Genomic DNA, 20,939 nt, shown 5'->3' with positions numbered 1-20,939 from the left:
GCGCCATTTTGTTTGTTTGTTTGCGCAGGCCACGTTTTGGCTAGCGTGGTGTGTGGTTGTGCTGTTGTGTCAAGTGTGCTCTGCGACGCTAGGCCTAGGTGCTTCGACGCTCGTCAGCGAACTCCACTGTTCGCAACTTGAGGATTTCGCTCTCCTTCGATGGCGCCCACTCCGTCTTTGTCGTCCTCGCCGATGGCATCGAAGCGCGGAAAGCAGTACCGTCGGACGGACTGATCAACGACGTCCGCTCTGCTGGGGTTTCCATACCCATGGAAATAACTTTTGAACAGTTTGTTGACGCTGACAACGAGCTCGACTTCTGCGCAGAACTGACTGACGAGGAAATAGTCCGTCAGGTTGTGGGGGATTCAGATGACTCCGATGTTGAAAATGAGGAGCCAATGCCTGCGCCGCCTACAACGCCGAGTTGATGCGAGCACTGTTGACTCTTTCATCGGTGTACAGTGCTGACATGACCCTTGCGCAGATCGAGGCGAATATGATCGCATGCAACCGGAACGCCGTCAAAACAACAATCAACAAGTTCTTCAAGCCACTGCAGCAATAACACCGGCTGCCCGACGATGCACATGTGCATAATAAACCGGCAGTCGGCTGCATGCAGAGTTTTTGAACGCCTCTTTTTATAGCCACTTCACTGATGCTGTGGCAGGGTTTCGGAAGCCTGTTACTTCGCCCTTTACCTCTAGATCTTAGAAAAAAAAAAGGGTGCGTTTTTTTGCATGCATTCATTTTTTCGGACTGCCTGAATTTTCGGACGTTTTTACGTTCCCTAGAGGGTCCGAAAAATCGGTCGTTGACTGTAGTGACCGTACGACCCTCTCCGAGATTCAGGCTTATCTGATTGCGCGTAAACGGAACAGCGTGCAACGACGCATTCACGATTTCTTCAAGCGTACTGCCGAGCCCGAATAAGTGCGTGGAAATAAAGGATTTCTTTTTTTTTTTTCTTAATCTGCTTTTTCGGACACCTGTTTATTCAGACATTTCCGCAGTCCCTGTGAGGTCCGAATAAACGGTCGGCGACTGTATTGCATAATGTCATGTTCAGTACAGGCGCACACACTCGATCGGTCTTGAGGTGAGCCTTTGCCCACAAGTTGTGACTGTTGCACTGTTGCATCCTGGGTTAATTAACGCGTTTATTGACGATCTGTCTGTGGTGCCTTCTCAGGGTGGTTACCAACCAGGAAAACGGAATTCTTGGGAATTTTGAGTAGTCTGGAAAAACTTGAGGGAAACTCAGGGAATTTGTGCCTCTATCAGGGAAAATTAGCTAATTTTAGTGAAAGGGTCGAAAGCGGCGGTAACGCTGGCTCGAGTAACAAACAGGAATCATAATAAATCGTCTTTGATGTCCTGTCGTCGTCCGGAGGAGTTGCCAGTGTACAGTAAAAAACGACTGACTGCGGATTCCCAATAATTTGGACGGCTTCGCGGCACCACCACGTACGTGCCCCACAAATTTCGGACGCAAGAACTCTTCGCCGTGCCATTTTCCGGACGTTTTAGCGTCACCGCAGGTCCGAAACGGCATTAATCAAAGCCACTACTGCTTCCATTTTGATTACCTTGTCGCCTCGAACCAGCGCTCTCGCACGCAGATCCGCTGGCAGCAATAGCCACCACTGCGGCAACGTAGGCCTAGCTACTTTGACATTCACTATGAAGCTTCTCGCTGTTGGGTGCCGTGTTTTTTTATTGAAGAAATTCACTGCTGTCAGCAATGGCACGGACTCCAACTTTGTGGTCCTCGCGATTGGCTTAAGAGCTTGGAAAGCACGATGCGTTGCATTATGCCGGTTCCCGAAAGTCAGCTTTGCCTCTGTACAGAAATGTTACTTGGTGAAGCATAAGCAAAAGTATTGCAGTGAAACATAACAAGCGTGGGAAGGGGCTATTGCCACGGGACACTGTATGTATTCCTTAATTGTACACGTGTGCACCCGGTATTTCCTGTCACAGTACGAGCACCGATATGCCTAATACGTGTACCAACAGGCCTCCAGAGCGTTTTAGAATGTGCTTGTCGTGGTTTCAGCCCTTAAGGGCAGTAAATGACATGCATTTATTTTTTTCCAACTGGCCGAGTTTTCGGACATTTTCGCGGCCCCTAAGGAGTTCGAAAAATCGGACATGGACTGTGCAACTGACCAAGAAGATGCTTCAAATGGTCCGTGGGGCAAACGAGTGGCGGAAGGAGGAAAAGAACAGAAAGGACCTGGGCAATTAAGCTGTTTCACATGGTGCGATTTTCAATCAGCGACACAGCGAATTCCATCGCTCACGACCGCCACGACGTCGCGGGCTCTCCGTGACTGGATTTCAACAAGTTAGTCGCGCCGTTGCTCAGTCGCAGCGATCGGTGCGATGTAAGAGGGGCAATGTGTGTTTCACCGCACGTTGGCAGTTCTGTGGAGCAATGTCGTGCGTCAGTTCTAGCTATGTTTAGGGCATACCCACCAGCGTGTGCGGCTTAGGAGCTTCATACATTTTTTTTTTCTTTCGCTTACCAAATTCGTTTGAAAGGAGAAGCTGCACGCTACCCAGGTCGGGAGAAGGACGACGCTTCAACATAAGGCACGTACCCACTTGATCACCGCCGTCATGAACCTCTTCATCCCTACAAATTGCGCCAGCTGCTTATATACATGCACACTCAACAGTAGTTTTTTCTTCTGCAAAAGCAAATACTCATCCAGGAAAAAAAAGTTGCGGCTTCCATAGTAACAACGAAACTAGAGTGTACTAAACGGAACCACCCCACCGATGCCGCGCAAGCCGCACGCTCATACTTGCGGTTTGTGCAGCGCCTCACTCACCGGATCTGCAAGCTGTCGTAAGGTCTCAACGCTTTTAAACGTTAGAAATGGTGTACCTATTCTATTATCGAATAAAAATGCGAAAATTCGAATATTTGAGTAGTTTCCATGTTGTTTTTTATTTAGCGATGCAGGCATGGATACTTTGTGAGCAGGAGGCAACCTTGCGCATCGCTGTGACGGATATCGTGCTGCCGCAAACGCATGTGAAAGCTGTGAGCGAAAATCGCTCTGCGACGTGCGCGGCAGAACGATTTTTTTTCGCCCAAATCGCGCCATGTGAAACAGCCTATTGAGGAATGAACGGGAAAGGAAGTGTGCTGCCGCCGTTTTGAAGGAGCTTGAGCTCAAAAAACAAAGTGTTGGCTGATGCCGAGATGCAGGTGTCCCTCATCCAAACCAAAATAAACTCTTTAAAGCAGTGAAACACAACACGCGGGCTGAGAGTATGTCAGGACTATTGAAGTTGACTTATGAGCTGTTGAGAGAGAATCTCAATTGTGACAAAGTTTGGGCCTCATACCACTGAAGTTGCTATCAGTTGACAGAAATAGCTCATATTCGAAAATATTTGCTTTTGTATGCATCTCCTTTTTTATTCGTATTTGAGAAAGTCTGACTCGATTTGCAATTTTTTTCGAAGACATTTTATTTGCTGTGCATTTTACTAGCCCCTCCCTGCTATTCTCTTTTTTGAATAACATAAACACTACTCCTTAGTATTAAAATTGGATGAAGTAGTTTTTTGTTCGTTTTTTTTCATATGCTTACTAGGGAGCGACAGCATTGGGTAATATGGTTTCAGCCCGTCTTGACATAAAACATAGTTCTGCATCACTCAGGGAATTTTGCAACTGCACTCAGGGAAAACCTGGAAAACTCGCGGAATTTTGAAATCTCAACTTGGTAGACAACCTGCTTCTCTGCGCCGTATCGACAAACCCGGTCGTAGTGTCCTTTGTGCGTTGTGTGGAGGAGTGTCTCATCCTTTCCTGACCGCGCTTGCAGGGTAAGCCTCGCGCAAAACCATATCCACAACATATCGACCATACACGTTAATATTTGCATGGTATATATATATATGATGCCGCAAACAAGTCCTAAATGCTCGATGCTGTATTTATTTATTTATTTCAACACCCTAAAGGCCCAATGCGGGCATTACATAGGGGTGGATTCATCAAAGAAAACTTGTAAATATACAACACTGGTTATAAATGGCTGAAGACAGAAATAAACGAGTTAAGAAGCCAGGTACAAGTTATTAAGAAAAAAAAATGGCTAGGAACAGGAACTGGAAAATTGAACATGTAGCAAATTCCACAAGAAAAAAAAAAAAAAGCACCTTCAGAAGTCGCAAAACATAGCATCTAACATTTCACGGAACGATACGGCCGGCACGCACAAAAAAAAAAGAAAGGAAAAAACAACGATGCACATCATTTTACGTTGGAATTTTCTAAGTATGACCAAAGAGCTGTTTGAAATAATGATGTTTCAGTGATAGCCGCAATGCTAGAAGGAAGCGAATTCCACTCTTCGATAGCCAGGACCAAAGGTGAGTATTTGAATCATTCTGTTCGGGCGAAAATGGGTTTAGTCTTCTTCATATGATCTACACGAGCCGATGTGTGCGGCGCCGGGAGAAGATGTGAACTTGCAAATGGTGTGTTATTGTGGTAGAGATTGTGGAAAAAGGATAAACGGCTGAATTTTCTGCGCATGACCAGAGGCGGGAGATGGAGCGATATTTTCAGTGATGTTACACTTTGATACCGAGAGTAACGGGAAAGGATGAATCGTGCAGCCTTGTTTTGTATGGATTCTAACATGTTAATAAGATAGGTATAATGAGGGTTCCAGATCACTGACGCATATTCTATCACAGGCCTGATTAGCATGTTGAATGTGTGAAGTTTTGTATCCTGGTTGGCTTGGTATAGTCGGTGTTTAAGAAGACCAAGTTTTTTTAAGGCTTTGGTAGTAATCAGTTCTATATGAGTGCTCCAGGATAAATTAGAGGTAAAATTTACGCTGAGGTATTTTACCGACGCTGCAGTTTCTATGATAGTATTATTAACTGTGTAGGCATTAGGACTTGTGTTAGCAGCGGAAGTAAACTTGAGATGTTTCATTTTGTCTGCGTTAATAACCATTTGCCACCTGGCGCACCAATGAGTTAGTTCATCAAGGTCAGTCTGGAGAGCAATGATGTCGCAAGGGCTTGATATTGCTCTGTAAATTACGCAGTCGTCTGCAAATAGCCGTATTGTTGATGTTATGTTCGACGTGATGTCATTAATATATATTAAGAAAAGCAGTGGACCCAGCACCGAACCCTGGGGTACTCCTGAAGCAACGCTTGTACGTCTTGATAAGAAGCTCCCTAACTTAACTGACTGAAAGTGGTTTGTTAGAAATGCGTTGATCCACTGCGTAGTATGTTGGTCCAGCTGCAGGTTGCGTATCTTTATCATCAGGTGGTTATGAGGCACGCGATCAAAGGCTTTAGAGAAATCGATAAAGATGGAGTCAATGTAGAAGGAAGAGTCGATTGCTTGATGAAGGTCCGTTATTAACTCAAATAACTGCGTCTGACACGATAAATGTTTGCGGAAGCCATGTTGGTTGTTATGAAATTGTTCTAATTAATATGAGTCATAATGTTAGTGTATAATATGTGTTCGAGTACCTTGCAACATATCGATGTTAGTGAAATTCGCCTGTAATTATTAGGAACGGATCTGTCACCAGATTTAAATACCGGAATTACATAAGCGGATCTCCAATCTTCTGGCACACATGTCGTATCGAGTGACTGTTGGAAAATGAGAGATAGCAGGAAAGCTGTGTGTTGGCAGGTAATCTTTAAGAGTTTCGCGTTGATACCATCGGGTCCTGGGCTAGTGTGGTGTCAGGTAGGCGTTCAATTGCACGAGCCACGCCAAGCGCAGATATGTGAATGGGTGAAAATGGAATCTGTATATCGGCCTCAGGAAGCAGCAGTGGATTGTAAATGGGCAATTCGTTCGTAAAAACTTGTGAGAAGTGGCTATTGAATTGTTCTGCACACTGTTCGATAGGTAGAGTGCTGCCGTGGGTGTCCAAAAGAACAGGAACCGTACTAGCGGTTTTAGGATTAACAGTGTTCCAGAATTTCTTAGGGTTGGTTTTTATGAAACTAGGAAGCGTAAAATTGAAATATTTGTTTTTGGCTTCAGAAATTAGTTTTTCAGCTATTTTGGAAATGCTTTTATAGTTTTCCCAGTCTGTAGCTTCCTTTGATCGAACCGCTTTACTAAATGCTCTTTTTTTCCTATTTAGTGCCCTGTTGACATCTGTGGTGAACCAAGGATCGTTGGTACCCGTACTTATCATTAGTTTTGGCACGCAGGAATCTTCAATTTCTTTGAGTTTGTCACGAAACAACTTCCAATTTTCATTAGTCGTACGGTTATGAAAATTGGCCTGAAAGCTATTTGTGAAAGTTTCCAGCAACAGGTTCATTTTTTCAACATCCGCACGTGCGTAGTTGTAGATAAGCTTCCTGGTTTTTGTTTTGTCGGTCCGTGGGAGTAGAAAAGAACAGTGCACAACTTTGGTGGTCACTTATTTCTTTCAAGATGTGAATGTCTGAGAGCTCAGGATGGGTTGTTAGGATGAGGTCCAGGATGTGTTTACCGCGAGTGGGCTCGTGAACAATTTGGGTGAGCTGGTGATATTGGAATTTATATATTTTATATATAAAATATATTATATACATAAATATAGATAATATATATATATATATAAAATATATATAAATATATATTTTTTATATTTATATATTTACAACGGCATTTTTATGTTTGAAAAATGCACCAATTTTTAAACTCTCTGTTGCCCAGCAAGTGCTGCCACCCTGTGGGGATACAAAATTTTTTTTTTTCATTCAATAGTCTCTTGGTTTTAATTCCACTACTTTTTATGCCAACGTGTTGGCGATCGCTTGTGCATCCATTATTGCACGGCACTTATATTTCGTTTCGTCTTGCAAGCTGTTTCCATTTGTTGCGCTTGCAAAAACTGATGTCTACCTGATTTTTTTTAATCTAAAAAAATTGCCACTGGATGCTCGCTTGTTTATTGCTCACAGGGGTGCAATTATATCTGTTCACAGGTGGGCACTGGTATGCACAAACGATGCTGCCGTGCCTGCACCCCCTTGAGATTTGCGAGAACTGATTGCCCCTCGGCGACTGGGCAAAGGATTACTGCAAGTTTCTGACCCGTTCTCTGATGGGCGCACAACCATAAAGGGCTCATGTGTGCTCTCACATACATGGTTCGATTATGCTGTGGGCATTGCTCTTCTGCGAGTCGAGCAACGATTCTTTCAATTTAGTCATCAAGTGCCGAATCAGAATATATCTATTCTAGGGTAGCTACTTTTTTATATTTATTATTAGTATTTATGCAAGCCCATCTGTATTCATAAATAAACAATGCATGTTTACCTATGAAAATATCTTTTTTTGTCACTTTATGGTCAGTCTAGAAAGATTACGGCGAATGGTGCATAGGTCACCCTGAAATTTTTAAATGTGCAATGCAAAAAATCAAGCGGGGGGGGGGGTCACATTTGGTAAACAATATTGATATGGTGTCAAAATTTATAGTTGGTAAGGTGGGAGCAACTGTCCAAAGAAACAGAAGGAATGGGAAAGAACAGAGGCTGTAAGATAAAACGGGGAAATAAGTTGGTCCCCTGTAAGATTGCTGTTGTCTACCAGACCGCTTTGTCCGGCAGCTGTACATACATAGGGCAGACAGGCCGATGCATCAATGTAAGGCTATTGCAACACCAGAATTCTTTAGAAAAGAAATCTACAACCCTGGCAAAGCACTGTTTTAGGTGGGAGTGCATACCATTCTTTGTAGACTCAAAAAATCCTGTTTGTTCTCTCTGATACTGACCTAAAAGAAGCAGTGGAGGCATTTCATATAGTGAAACAAGCTAGTGGCTGTGTTATTGAGCCTACCGTAGTATTCCAAGAAAATGGGCCTAGGGGTGAACAGCGTAGATGCCACGAGGGAATAGACGGATGGATGGATGTTATGAGCGTCCCCTTTGGAACGGGGCGGTGGGTTGCGCCACCAAGCTCTTGTTATTTTATTGCCTAATGTCTTACCTATGTTAAAAAAAAAACCACGATGAATTCCCATAACCAAAGTTTCTGAACCCTTATTATGAATTTTGTTTTTGGTATTCCTCAGTTGTTTGTCGTTTGCCTACTTCCACGAATGTTCCAATCGCCTCTTACTAATCTTTCTTGCGGACATGTTTACTTTCCCCCTGCTCTCGCTGAACCCATGGGCTTCAAGGAGGCCAGTGGGGCCTAAATTGACTGCTGGGCAGATATCTTCACGTTCTAATAAAACATGCTCCATTGTTTTCCCTAGCTTTACTGCAGCAAGCACATGTGTCTTCTATCTTATATCTCGCTTTATAAGGGCGTTATCTAAGCTAATCCTGATCTCGCCTCGAAAAGTAATGAGCTTCCCTTAGAGCTAGCAAAAGTATTCCCGATTTAAGTACTTACTCATGGCGCCTAGATTGATAGTGAATGACAGTGTTCAGTGATGTGTTGTCTAGTGGGCAGAGAAGGTGCATAAATGTTTGTCTCTGCAGTGTGCCGTAGATGGCTGTGACTGGGCCTTTGCCACAGAGTACAAGCTCAAGCGCCACCTGGAGACTCACGAAGGCAAAAAAGATTTCACGGTGAGCATCATGCACATGTGCATAATGAGCTTCATGCATGGTCGGAACTTTTTTTAAGCTTTAGAATAGAGGGGAGTTGATACCAAGCAGCAGCTCTGAAAGAGAACATGAAATTAAAAAAAACGAAGAAAAAAAGGTGTTGATGTAGCGGTAAATGCGAGAGAAATGAAAGACATCACGTTGCACCTCTTTGAAGTCCAGGATCCACGGTTTAAACCGTCTTCGCCACATTACAAAGTGTTGTTCAGGTCCTCACTACATGCCCTGCATCTTCAAGGAGTGAAGTGCTCCTGCAATTGCGCGCGTGCGCACACACACACACACACACACATACACACACACATACACTGCAGCTCTAATGCTCACGCATTAGGGCTGCAGTACCGGAAAGTTTTGTGCAAGGCAAGCAACAGCCCCAGGAGTCTGAGTCCACTTCCCTCTTGAGGTTGTGAGAACGCTGCTAGCCGTCATTAGAGTCGGTGCTCGCCATGTTAGAATAGCTGTGTAAAAAAAAATTTACTGAAACTTAGAAGGGTGGGCTAGTATTGGGCTAGCTGGTTTTCCATGCTGATAAGCGTAAAACAACACGGAAGGATGCATGGAAAAGTGCTTGACCTCCTCTTTTTCTTGTCCTTCCATCTTGTTTCGCGCTACCCGCCATGGTTGCTTAGTGGCTATGGTGTTGGGCTGCTAAGCACGAGGTCATAGGATCGAATCCGGGCCACGGAGGCCGTATTTCGATGGGAGCGGAATGGCGAATACAGCTGTGTACTTAGATTTAGGTGCATGGTAAAGAACCCCTGGTGTTCCAAATTTCCAGAGACCCCCACTTCGGTGTGCCTCATAATTGTATCATGAATTTGGCACGTAAAACCCCATAATTTAATTTAATTCATTTTGTTTCGCACTGCATCACTTATCAGTACTAAGTAGGGGTGTGCGAATATTCGAAACTTTCTAGCAATGCATCAAATAGTGTCCTATTCGAATCAATCTTTCAATCGTATAGTCACTTTAATCTATTAGTAAATGCAAATATTTTTTAATACTTTTGGAATATTTCAATACGTCAACGGTACCCAAATAATCTTAAGTTGGAGCAAAAGTACAGTAAATTTTCACCCCCACGGGCGTAGTATAGGCATAAAACAAGAACTGACGGAATGGAACAGGCTACGTCACTTAAATAGCCATACTTTAGAGGCTGTACAGCGATCATTCGGACCTTTTGAAGAGCCCTGTGCATGCGAAAAAACTACTTGTTTGTTTCTAATGCTTCATTTGTGCTTTTAACAAACAATGCTTCATAACATGCTAAGTAATGACAGAAACTTGCTAACTGGAATGTGAAAATTGTTTTGTATTACTAATTGTGATAACGGCTGTTCATTATTTGAAAAGTAATGAATATTCAATTCGATTCTGGCACTTTTCTATTTATATTTGATTCAGTCTCACAAACCACTATTCGCATGCCCCTAGTACTAAGGAGTTCAACTTGGAGGCATGGTAGCAGCAGATTAATTTTGACCACGTTGGATCATTTGCATGGTGCATACATTGCACCCACATTATTGTAGCTGCTCACCTAAGAATTGGACCGAGTAATTCATGGCCAACGCCAACTTGAATTTATTTTTCTCACTTCGCTTAACATTTTTCTGTGTTCATGCTTTCCACATTTAATCATCAGAAGAAAATTTCTGTCATGGTGTGGACAATGTTTACGAGAAAAAAAATTACTTGAATTTGTGAAAATATCAATTGTAAATACATTAAGCTGTAAGTTGTTTATTGCAGTGTTCTGAACCAAAAAAAATAATGGAGACGGCCAACTTGGATAGCGGGTAGAGCAATATTTTGGGATGTTTAATTTCATTCATTATCAATTTCTTAGTGATAAGATGTTGGTACATTGCTACATGCACAACTCCGCTGCACTGTGTCTGCAGCGCAGTGCACTATGGAGTAGCTGCATAGACAGTTAATGCTTGTAAGTGTTAGGAACACTCCACACTGTGTCACTGTTTTGTGTTGAAGTTCTGCAAAAGAAGCCTTCTTTGTGAGCAGTTTGTGTTCATTGTTGAGCACCGAACATGTCGTGCATGCAAGCTTCAGCATAATTGTTTGCAGCAGTGCTGAGGTGCTTTGGCCAAGGAGTGAGGGATAACAGTCGAACCTAGTTATTAGGATCCCAGACATAACAAATAATTTGTTACGCCGACCATATTTCACTGCGTTTACAATTTTCCGACCATGCCTATTGAAACTGTGTTCAGATACATCTTCAAAAGCACCGTACTGTTACAACAAACACATTAAACCCGGTCACGGAGGAAGACATTTAGGAGGTGAAACTCCCGTAAGCGCGGGCGACCAGATAATGTCACAATTGTATGCGCCGACGGGGCTGTATGCAGTGGTGGCGCCATGCGGCGCGTCGTAGAGGCCTCAGCGAAAAAAAAAAAAATTGCAGTGTCCGGGCAGGCGGCTCCGGTGTGCTCTCCGGCCACAACCTCCATGCCCTCGATAGAAGTCAGGCGTGTGCGGCTGAACAGGAGTAACACGCTCAACCGGTTGCCCTGGCAACCGCCGCAAACGGCGGTAATTTCTTTCCAGGCCGCCAGGGGTCGCCAGCATGATAATAGTTCTGTGGGCTTGTGACCTTTTCTGGTCGCCGCAAACAGCGGAGTTTCCACTCCTAAATGTTCCTTGCTCCGTGAACTCGGTCCAGGTAAAAGGGCGGCTTACGCAATGTCCCTAAGCGTAGAACCGCGACTGAACTGGGTGCACGGCAGCGTGGCCCCCCACTCCAGTCCGACCACACCGACGAGCAAGTGCTGTGCACGAATTTCGGAAGCCATGAGGGTCTTGACCAGGCTAGGGTAACCATGCTTTCAAGGCCTGCTTCCAGCAGCGTGCTTAGGGGCAAGGCAGTGAAGCGGCGGCGGCCTCTGAGATGGCACTGTCGAGTGCACCAACATTGCGACGGTGGCAGCAGCGTGCAGTTATCTGTACGGCGCACTATGTCTATTTGGACCAGTTTCAACCAATGGCTGCTCGAGCAGTGCTACCGTATCATTGCTGTTGATATTCGTGAATGGGTGTGAATGCGGCACAATGTGCCATGGCCACGCAAAGTTGCCAAGAGTTGGCAGTTAGCAGTAAAAGCTCGCTAATTCACATCTCATTAATTTGAATGTTTTGGTAATTCAACTTAAATGGCTCAGTCCAGCCAAGCTCCATAAAAATGTTTTCAAGAAGCTTACTTATTAATATTGATCTAGTCCGCCGTGGATAATTCACATGGCGACACTGTGGCCGGCTCGTGGCTCTCGTTAGTGGTCACTTTCCCAGCTATGCCAAGGGTGGTGTGACATGCTTGTCCCCATCGTCATCGATCAACCCCAGCAACAGCAGCTCCGGGTTCTACCAACCGGGAATTCTCTGGGATTTTGAATAGTCTGGAAATGCTCGGGGTTGAACTCGGGGAACTTGTGCTTCTATCAGGGAAAATTAGCTGTAATTTTATTGAAAGTAAAAGAAAGTCGTGGTAATGCTGGCTTGAGTAACAGAAAGGAATCGTTACGAATAGTCTTTGACGCTGTGTCATCGGCTGGAGCAGCTGCCAGTGTACAGTTAACTAGTTATTTTCCGGATGCCCAATAATTTGGGCGTCTTCGAGTCACCACCACGAACCTCGTAGAGTCTATGAACCCTTCATTGTCCAATTTCCCGGACTTTTTGCCAGGACCGCAGGTCCGAAACGACAATAATCAAAGCCACCACTGCTGCCATTTTGATTACCTCGCCGTCTTGAACCAGCCCTCTCGCACGCAGATCCACCACCGTGGCAAAGCCAGGCCTAGTTGCTTTGACGTTCGCTGTTAAGCTTCTTACCATTCTGTGCCATGCTTTTCTTTGAAAGAAGTTGCTTCTGTCAGTAATGGCGCTGACTCCACCTTTGTAATCCTTGCCAATGGCTTCGAAGCTGGGAAAGCACGGTGCGTTGCATAATGCCAGTTTCCAAAAGTTATCTTCGCCTCAGTACAAAAATGATTAACATGGTGAAGCACACTTAAAACTACTGTGGTGAAGCAAACGCAAAAGTATTGTAGTGGAGCATAAGAGTGGGAAGGGGCAATTGTCACAGGACACAGTATGTATTCCTTAATTATACACGTGTGTACCCACCATCTTCTGTCACAGTATGAGCACCGATATGCCTAACAAGTGTACTGGCAGGCCTTTAGAGCTTTTTCGGATGTGCCTGTGGCTATTTGAACACTTAAGGGCAGTAAAAGACACACAATCATTCTTTTGAACTGCCCGATTTTTCAGACGTTTTCGCGGCCCCTAGGGAGTCCAAAAAATTGTACATTGACTGTAAAACTGACCAAGAGGATGCTTCAGATGGTCTGTGGGGCGAATGCGCATCGGGAGGAGGGTGGCAACAGATAGTACCTGTGCAGTGAGGAATGAATGGGAAAGCAAGCGTGCCGCCGCTTTGAAAGAGCTTGAGCTCAAAAAACAATGTTGGTTGATGCCGAGGTGCAAGTGTCCCTCATCCAAACCTAAATAAACTCTTTAGAGCAGCAGGGAAACACAATGGTGAGGCGTTGTGTGCGGGCTTAGAGTATGTCAGGACAGTTGAGGTTGACCTTCCAGCTGCTGAGAGAGAATCTTACTTGCGACAAATTTCGGGCTTCATACCAGTGAGCTTGCTATCAGTTGATAGAAATAGCTCATATTCGAAAATATTTGCTTCTGTGTGCATCTCCTTTTTAGTGGTATTTGAGAAGGTCCACTCAATTTGCAATGGGTTTTACTATATTTTATAGATATTTTATTTGCTGTGCATTTTACTAACCCCTCCCTTCTGTTTTCTTTTTGAATAAAATAAACACTACTCTTTACTATTCAAACTGGATTAAGTCATTCTTTTTTTAATGTGCTTACTAGGGAGTGACAGCATCGGGCGACATGATGTCAGCCCATCTTGACATAAAACAAAGTTGGTGTACTCATGGAAAGCCTGGAAAACTCCGGGAATATTGAGATGTCAACTTGCTAGACAACCTGCAGCTCCCTCGTATCTCGAAGGCTGTACTTTTGTGAACTGCATGCGCCGGAGAAGTTCGAAAGAGCTGGAAGCATGTAATGGCTGCCATGTTCATACATTTTTGCAAATGAGTAGTTGCATTGACATCTACAGGCGAGTATGCGGGCGATGCTGGCTGATGCGGCACATTCGGTAACTCTCCAGTTGTAAAGGTCGAGCAATAAAAATAAGCTGTGTTGTTTTTTATCCTCTTTCTTAAATGAGTGCCTCATTGTTTGTGACATTTGTGTGGCGGTGACCAGACCTACACTGTGGGCATGCCGTCGTGTCTTTGCTGTGTGGAAAATAGTGAAGCTTTTTTCAGTCATATGTGAAATTTTCAGCCTCATAGGTGTCTTGAATTGTTCTCTTGTTGTGGATATGCAGTCGAACGTCTATGTTGTACTTGCAGCTTAAAACTGTCAAATCACGAATTTTGTTGAGCTCAGGTTTTAAAGTTTGAGTTTGAGCAGTAAAAGTATTTTCACTAATTCCCAGAACATTTCTGATGGCTAGGACTGTGTCAGTAAGCAGGTATAAATAAATCGCAAGAAGGACGGGCCATAATAGTGTGGGTATGAGCACCAGCACATGCTGTACTCATTGTGCTGAGAGCACTGCATCGGCGCATGGCGTCCGGGAGCTCCGTGCGTTGCGTCACATGATGCCATTAATCTTGGACGCCATGGCTGACAATGCTTAGTGCCCACAGCTGTCATAAGATGGAGCCCACAAATTAAAAACAAAAGTGTAAAAAGATACTGATACTTGTCCCAAGAAAATAAAATGTTGCAATTTCGCCGGAAAGGAGGAGTATTGATGGTGACATCAAAGAGTCAACAGCACAAAGTAAGGGATGTAGTTTTATCGATGTCGTGCGCACTCAAGTAACACGAATAAATCTCACTCAATGAGCACAAACAATCACTGTCACAATGCGAGCGAAAGCTTCACACATTGTCACAGATACTTGAGATTGCACTGCCACCAACACTGGATGCAGGAACACAATGCGCATCAAGGCACCAACCATCTTGGCTTGGTCTTTGCACTTGCTGTGGATTACATCCAAGATAGGGTGCGTGGTCCGTGTATGGAGGGGCGAGGGCTCCCCTCCCACAGGGCAGGCCTAATCACGTTACCGCACGTTTGCCACTTCCCAACCCCGTTGGTCACACGCGACTAAGCCTCTCTCTTATTTTTGTACGTCCATTCTTCCATTGTGAGTTTACCAATTTTGCATTTTGGACGCATTAACTAAACTAATGGGAGCTAGTGACATATCCCTACCGTAATTGCCAAACTTCACTGGGAGAAAGAAATGCGCAGCTCGCCACTGTCAAATTATGCACGAAACACGCGCTGACGATTGAAATCTGTCAGCTAATAAAGTGCTTCCTGTGTCTATGTGGCAGCAATAACAAATCGCAGCACTTGAATTTTTTCATTGTCGTTTGCTTCTTTTGCTTTTATCTCTACATGGCAAAATACAGTGCCATGGCTATCTGAAGCACAGATCTTTCCTCTTTACGATGGTTCCAAATTGGCAACATTCCAACCAGAGTGGTGAGCAGCAGACCAGAGTGGCGCGCATAATTTTCAACACCGCTTACCGTGGGGAGAACCTTGGTTCCAATGCTCCAAGACATGAGTCAACTGTGCTGACAGAGGCAGATGACCGTCGCACTATCGGCTCGTGCTTTGGAGCGATGAAAGAGAGATAGGAGAGCGTCCTAGATACTCAGTAGTTTAATTGTTATAACCAATAACGCAGCATGAAAACATTGTACTAGCAAGCAGTTTATTTTACCATAGAATAGGCACAAAAGTTGATGGTGCGCTGTTACTTGTGAGTATTGTTAAAACCGGTAATTTTATTAGTGGGTTTGACTGTAGTCATCCATCATTTGTGCACCCATGAAAAGACCACAAGCTGGCATCTATGTGTGCGCAGTGCGATGTGGTAGGCTGCGGGCAACACTTCACGACGGTGTACAACCTGCGGGCACACATGAAGCTGCATGGCCGGCCCACGTTTGGGTGCCTGTCACCCGGCTGCTCACAGGTGTTTGGCACCCGGCGCAAAATGGAGCTGCACCTACGAGAGCACCAGGAGCTGGATGCACCCTATAGGTGGGTGCATTTGGATCCCTAGTCTACTTGGGATGCACAACAAAATTATGTAAAGCAAAACTACTGGTAGACAGCGTTAAGCACGTCATTTTACAAGAGGCAAAGAATAACAATACAAAACATTTTCAGATGTTACTGCATTCTTTATTTTTCTGATTGTTACTATAATGTTTAGGGGTGCATAAATATTTGAAATTCCAAATATGTATAGAATAGTTTCTGCTATATGATTCATATATAAGTAGAGAATTCATTAATCAGAGTTTTTCAGTATTTCCATTTGAATACTGTGAGGGACAACAGCAGCCTACAGGGAGGAAGGTTGATGCAAGTGGAGACTTCCCAATAATACTGCTGCCCAAGGAGGGCCCATACAAACCAGTTTCTAGGCGAATGTGTTCAGCAAATCCCTCCTGCAGAATAGTTTTTAAATGAACATGCATTGCTCTAGGCAGCTTTGGTTAGCAGCGCGACAGTCTGCATGAGAAGTTAGAGAAGCCTCTTCGGGAGTCACCTACATGGGAAGTTCCCATGTAGATGGTTGTGTTGCTAACCAAAGATTCAACATTACCAACTTGCCCATTCCAGCCACCTTTGCTTTAGGCAGCCTATGAATTTGTTGTCTCAATATACCCGAAGCAATTTATTTTTTGGCCAGACTTCCATTGTTTGGATTCCTTAAAAACAATGCATAGTCAACGAGCACTATACACTCAAACATTGTTTTAATGAAATGAGATGTAACGAAATAATGGATATAACAAAGTAAATGCAATTTCTTTTGATATCTCCATAGAACGTATGTATATAATACTTGATTTTAACCAAGTAAAATAGCTCTGTCAATAGATTTTATGAACTACATTAGTTACCAAAACCAAAAAATATCTGACCTCTGTTCACCAAGTATATTGCTTTCTGTGGGGTTCTGCACTCCTTCGGCAAGGCAGTTGAAAACTCCCATGTTGAATACACTGTTGAGCCACGTGTCTTTCTCACTGCCGTGCATAGCTGCACTTCCACTGTGGCCACATGCAAGCAGCAATTCTCCATCGCCCTCTTTCTCACTGTGGCTCGTCGCATAGGCTGGCGCAGCTTGGTGTAGCCTCTGATGGTGCCGACGCAATCTCGCAGGCCATGCCTAGCTGCAGCAGCCTGTGCGTAGCGCCGCAGTGATCCCCTCTATACAGTGAAATCTCAATAGAACGAACTTCAAGGGACAGTGGCAAATTGTTTGTTATTTTGAAAGGTCATAATAGTGAGCGCCCCAAAATTAACCATTCTTCCCGTCAAACTGCCAGTGGATTAGTTGTCATTTTATGGGCCAAACGTCAGTGTTGAGTCGCAGCCCATGTTGTTGCCATTTTCCATAGATTCCGCTGCCATGCACCACCAACTCACCATATAGTAAGAGTGGCATGCTCAAAAGAAACGACACCTATGAAACCACTGAAAAAAAAGAAGCCAAAGTGCAATGCCCCCTCCCCCACATCCCTTGCCATGGACACAGCTGTCTTGCTCGAGGAGGACTACTGAACTATTCCAAAACACAAGCAAGTGCTTGTAAAAGACACTGTCCCAGGGTGTCTACCAACCGGGAAAACCGGGAAAAATGGGAATTCTCAGGGATTTTCAATAGTCTGGAAAAACTCAGGGAAAACTCAGGGAATTTGTGCTTCTATCAGGGAAAATTAGCTGTAATTTCATTGAAAGGGAAAGAAAGTCGTGGTAAAGCTGGCTCGATTAGGAGGAGTTGCCAGTGTTTAGTCAACGACTGACTTTCCAGGCTCCCGATAATTCGGACAGCTTCGCGGCACCACCACGTACCCCATAGAGCCCATGTATAATAACGTATGAAATTTCGAATGCAAGAACCCTTCGCCATCTGATTTTCCGGACTTTCAGCCGTCATGGCAGGTCCGAAACGGCATTAATAAAACCACCACCACCGCCACCGTTCTGATTACCTCGTCGCTCCTCGAACGCTCTCGCACGCAGATCCGCTGGCAGCCGTAGCCACCACCTCAGCAACGCTAGGCCTAGCTGCTTCTGCGTTCGCTATTAAGCTTCTTGGCGTTCTGTGCCGTGTTTTTCACTGAAAGAATTCGTCGCTATCAGCAATGGCACCGACTCCGCCTTTGTGGTCCTCGCGATTGGCTTCAAAGCTCGAAAAGCATGACGTGTTGCATAATGTTGGTTGCCGAAAGTCATCTTCGCCTCACTACAGCAGTATTACGCAGTGAAGCGTGCGCAAATTATTGTGGTGAAGCTCAACAAGCGTGGGAAGGGGCAATTGTCACGGGACACGCGTGCACCCGCTGCCTTTTGTCACAGGATGAGCACCGATGTGCCTAATAAGTGTACTGGCAGCCCCTCAGAGCTTTGTCTGGAGTTCTGCGGCAGTAAAAGACATGCAGTGGCGTACCAACTATTTCTAGAGTGTGTGCATGTTAGTGGGGGGGGGGGGCAAACCGCAGACAGTCTGACCTTTCGTCATCTCTCTCTCTCTCTCTTTGTGTGTGTGTGCATATATATATATATATATCTATTCATGGACATGGACAGGCCGCCATTGGAATCTGAACCTGGCAACGTTTAACGTTAGAACGCTATCTAGTGAGGCGAGTCTAGCAGTGTTATTGGAGGAATTAGAAGGTAGTAAATGGGATATAATAGGGCTCAGTGAGGTTAGGAGGACAAAAGAAGCATATACTGTGCTAAAAAGCGGGCATGTACTGTGTTACCGGGGCATAGCGGAGAGACGAGAACTAGGAGTCGGATTCCTGATTAATAAGAAAATAGCTGGTAACATACAGGAATTCTATAGCATTAACGAGAGGGTGGCAGGTCTTGTTGTGAAACTTCATAAGAGGTACAAATTGAAGGTGGTACAAGTCTATGCCCCTACATGCAGTCATGATGACCAGGAAGTCGAAAGCTTTTATGAAGACGTGGAATCGGCGATGGGTAAAGTCAAAACAAAATACACTATTCTGATGGGCGACTTCAATGCCAGGGTAGGCAAGAAGCAGGCTGGAGACAAGTCAGTGGGGGAATATGGCATAGGCTCTAGGAATAGCAGAGGAGAACTATTAGTAGAGTTTGCAGAACAGAATAATATGCGGATAATGAACACCTTTTTCCGCAAGCGGGTTAGTCGAAAGTGGACGTGGAGGAGCCTGAATGGTGAGACTAGAAATGAAATAGACTTCATACTCTGCGCGAACCCTGGCATCATACAAGATGTAGACGTGCTCGGCAAGGTACGCTGCAGTGACCATAGGATGGTAAGAACTCGAATTAGCCTAGACTTGAGGAGGGAACGGAAGAAACTGGTACACAAGAAGCCAATCAATGAGTTAGCGGTAAGAGGGAAACTAGAGGAATTCTGGATCAAGCTACAGAACAGGTATTCGGCTTTAACTCAGGAAGAGGACCTTAGTGTTGAAGCAATGAACGACAATCTCATGGGCATCATTAAGGAGTGCGCAATAGAAGTCGGTGGTAACGCCGTTAGACAGGAAACCAGTAAGCTATCGCGGGAGACGAAAGATCTGATCAAGAAACGCCAATGTATGAAAGCCTCTAACCCTACAGCTAGAATAGAACTGGCAGAACTTTCGAAGTTAATCAACAAGCGTAAGACAGCGGACATCAGGAACTATAATATGGATAGAATTGAACAGGCTCTCAGGAACGGAGGAAGCCTAAAAACAGTGAAGAAGAAACTAGGAATAGGCAAGAATCAGATGTGTGCGTTTAGAGACAAAGCCGGCAATATCGTTACTAATATGGATGAGATAGTTCAAGTGGCTGAGGAGTTCTATAGAGATTTATACAGTACCAGTGGCACCCACGACGATAGTGGAAGAGAGAATAGCCTAGAGGAATTCGAAATCCCACAAGTAACGCCGGAAGAAGTAAAGAAAGCCTTGGGAGCTATGCAGAGGGGGAAGGCAGCTGGGGTGGATCAGGTAACAGCAGATCTGTTGAAGGATGGTGGTCAGATTGTTCTAGAGAAACTGGCCACCCTGTATACGCAATGCCTCATAACCTCGAGCGTACCGGAGTCTTGTATGAACGCTAACATAATCCTAATCCATAAGAAAGGGGATGCCAAAGACTTGAAAAACTATAGACCGATCAGCTTACTGTCCGTTGCCTACAAAGTATTTACTAAGGTAATCGCAAATAGGATCAGGAACGCCTTAGACTTCTGTCAACCAAAGGACCAGGCAGGATTCCGTAAAGGCTACTCAACAATAGACCATATTCACACTATCAATCAAGTGATAGAGAAATGTGCAGAATATAACCAACCCTTATATATAGCTTTCATTGATTACGAGAAAGCGTTTGATTCAGTCGAAACCTCAGCAGTCATGGAGGCATTACGGAATCAGGGTGTAGATGAGCCATATGTAAAGATACTGGAAGATATCTGTAGCGGCTCCACAGCCACCGTAGTCCTCCACAAAGAAAGCAACAAAATCCCTATAAAGAAAGGCGTCAGACAGGGAGATACGATATCTCCAATGCTATTCACAGCATGCTTACAGGAGGTATTCAGAGGCCTGGAGTGGGAAGAATTGGGGATAAAAGTTGATGGAGAATACCTTAGCAACTTGCGATTCGCTGATGATATTGCCTTGCTTAGTAACTCAGGAGACCAATTGCAATGCATGCTCACTGACCTGGAGAGGCAAAGCAGAGGGGTGGGTCTGAAAATTAATCTGCAGAAAACTAAAGTATTGTTTAACAGCCTCGGAAGAGAACAGCAGTTTACGATAGGTAGCGAAGCACTGGAAGTGGTAAGGGAATACATCTACTTAGGGCAGGTAGTGACCACGGATCCGGATCATGAGACTGAAATAACCAGAAGAATAAGAATGGGCTGGGGTGCGTTTGGCAGGCATTCTCAAATCATGAACAGCAGGTTGCCACTATCCCTCAAAAGGAAAGTGTATAACAGCTGTGTGTTACCAGTACTCACATATGGGGCAGAAACCTGGAGGCTTACGAAAAGGGTTCTGCTGAAATTGAGGACGACGCAACGAGCTATGGAAAGAAGAATGATGGGTGTGACGTTAAGGGATAAGAA

At 44.6% G+C, this 20,939-nt stretch overlaps 1 protein-coding gene across 1 annotated transcript in view; it reads left to right on the top strand.

Annotated features, from left to right (window-relative positions):
- LOC142566743 (uncharacterized) overlaps positions 1-20,939 on the top strand; it is an 87,865-nt gene that overhangs the window by 20,607 nt on the left and 46,319 nt on the right. Inside the window, exons 3-4 of the mRNA XM_075677618.1 lie at positions 8,515-8,604; positions 15,660-15,838. Coding sequence (XP_075533733.1) covers positions 8,515-8,604; positions 15,660-15,838 — 269 coding nt within the window. The remainder of the gene's footprint in view (positions 1-8,514; positions 8,605-15,659; positions 15,839-20,939) is intronic.

Source organism: Dermacentor variabilis, unplaced genomic scaffold, assembly GCF_050947875.1.
Source record: "Dermacentor variabilis isolate Ectoservices unplaced genomic scaffold, ASM5094787v1 scaffold_13, whole genome shotgun sequence".
In the NCBI taxonomy this organism is placed as follows: Eukaryota; Metazoa; Arthropoda; class Arachnida; order Ixodida; family Ixodidae; genus Dermacentor; species Dermacentor variabilis.
The sequence above is the reverse complement of the archived record's forward strand: the minus strand, read 5'-3'. Positions and strand labels throughout refer to the sequence as shown.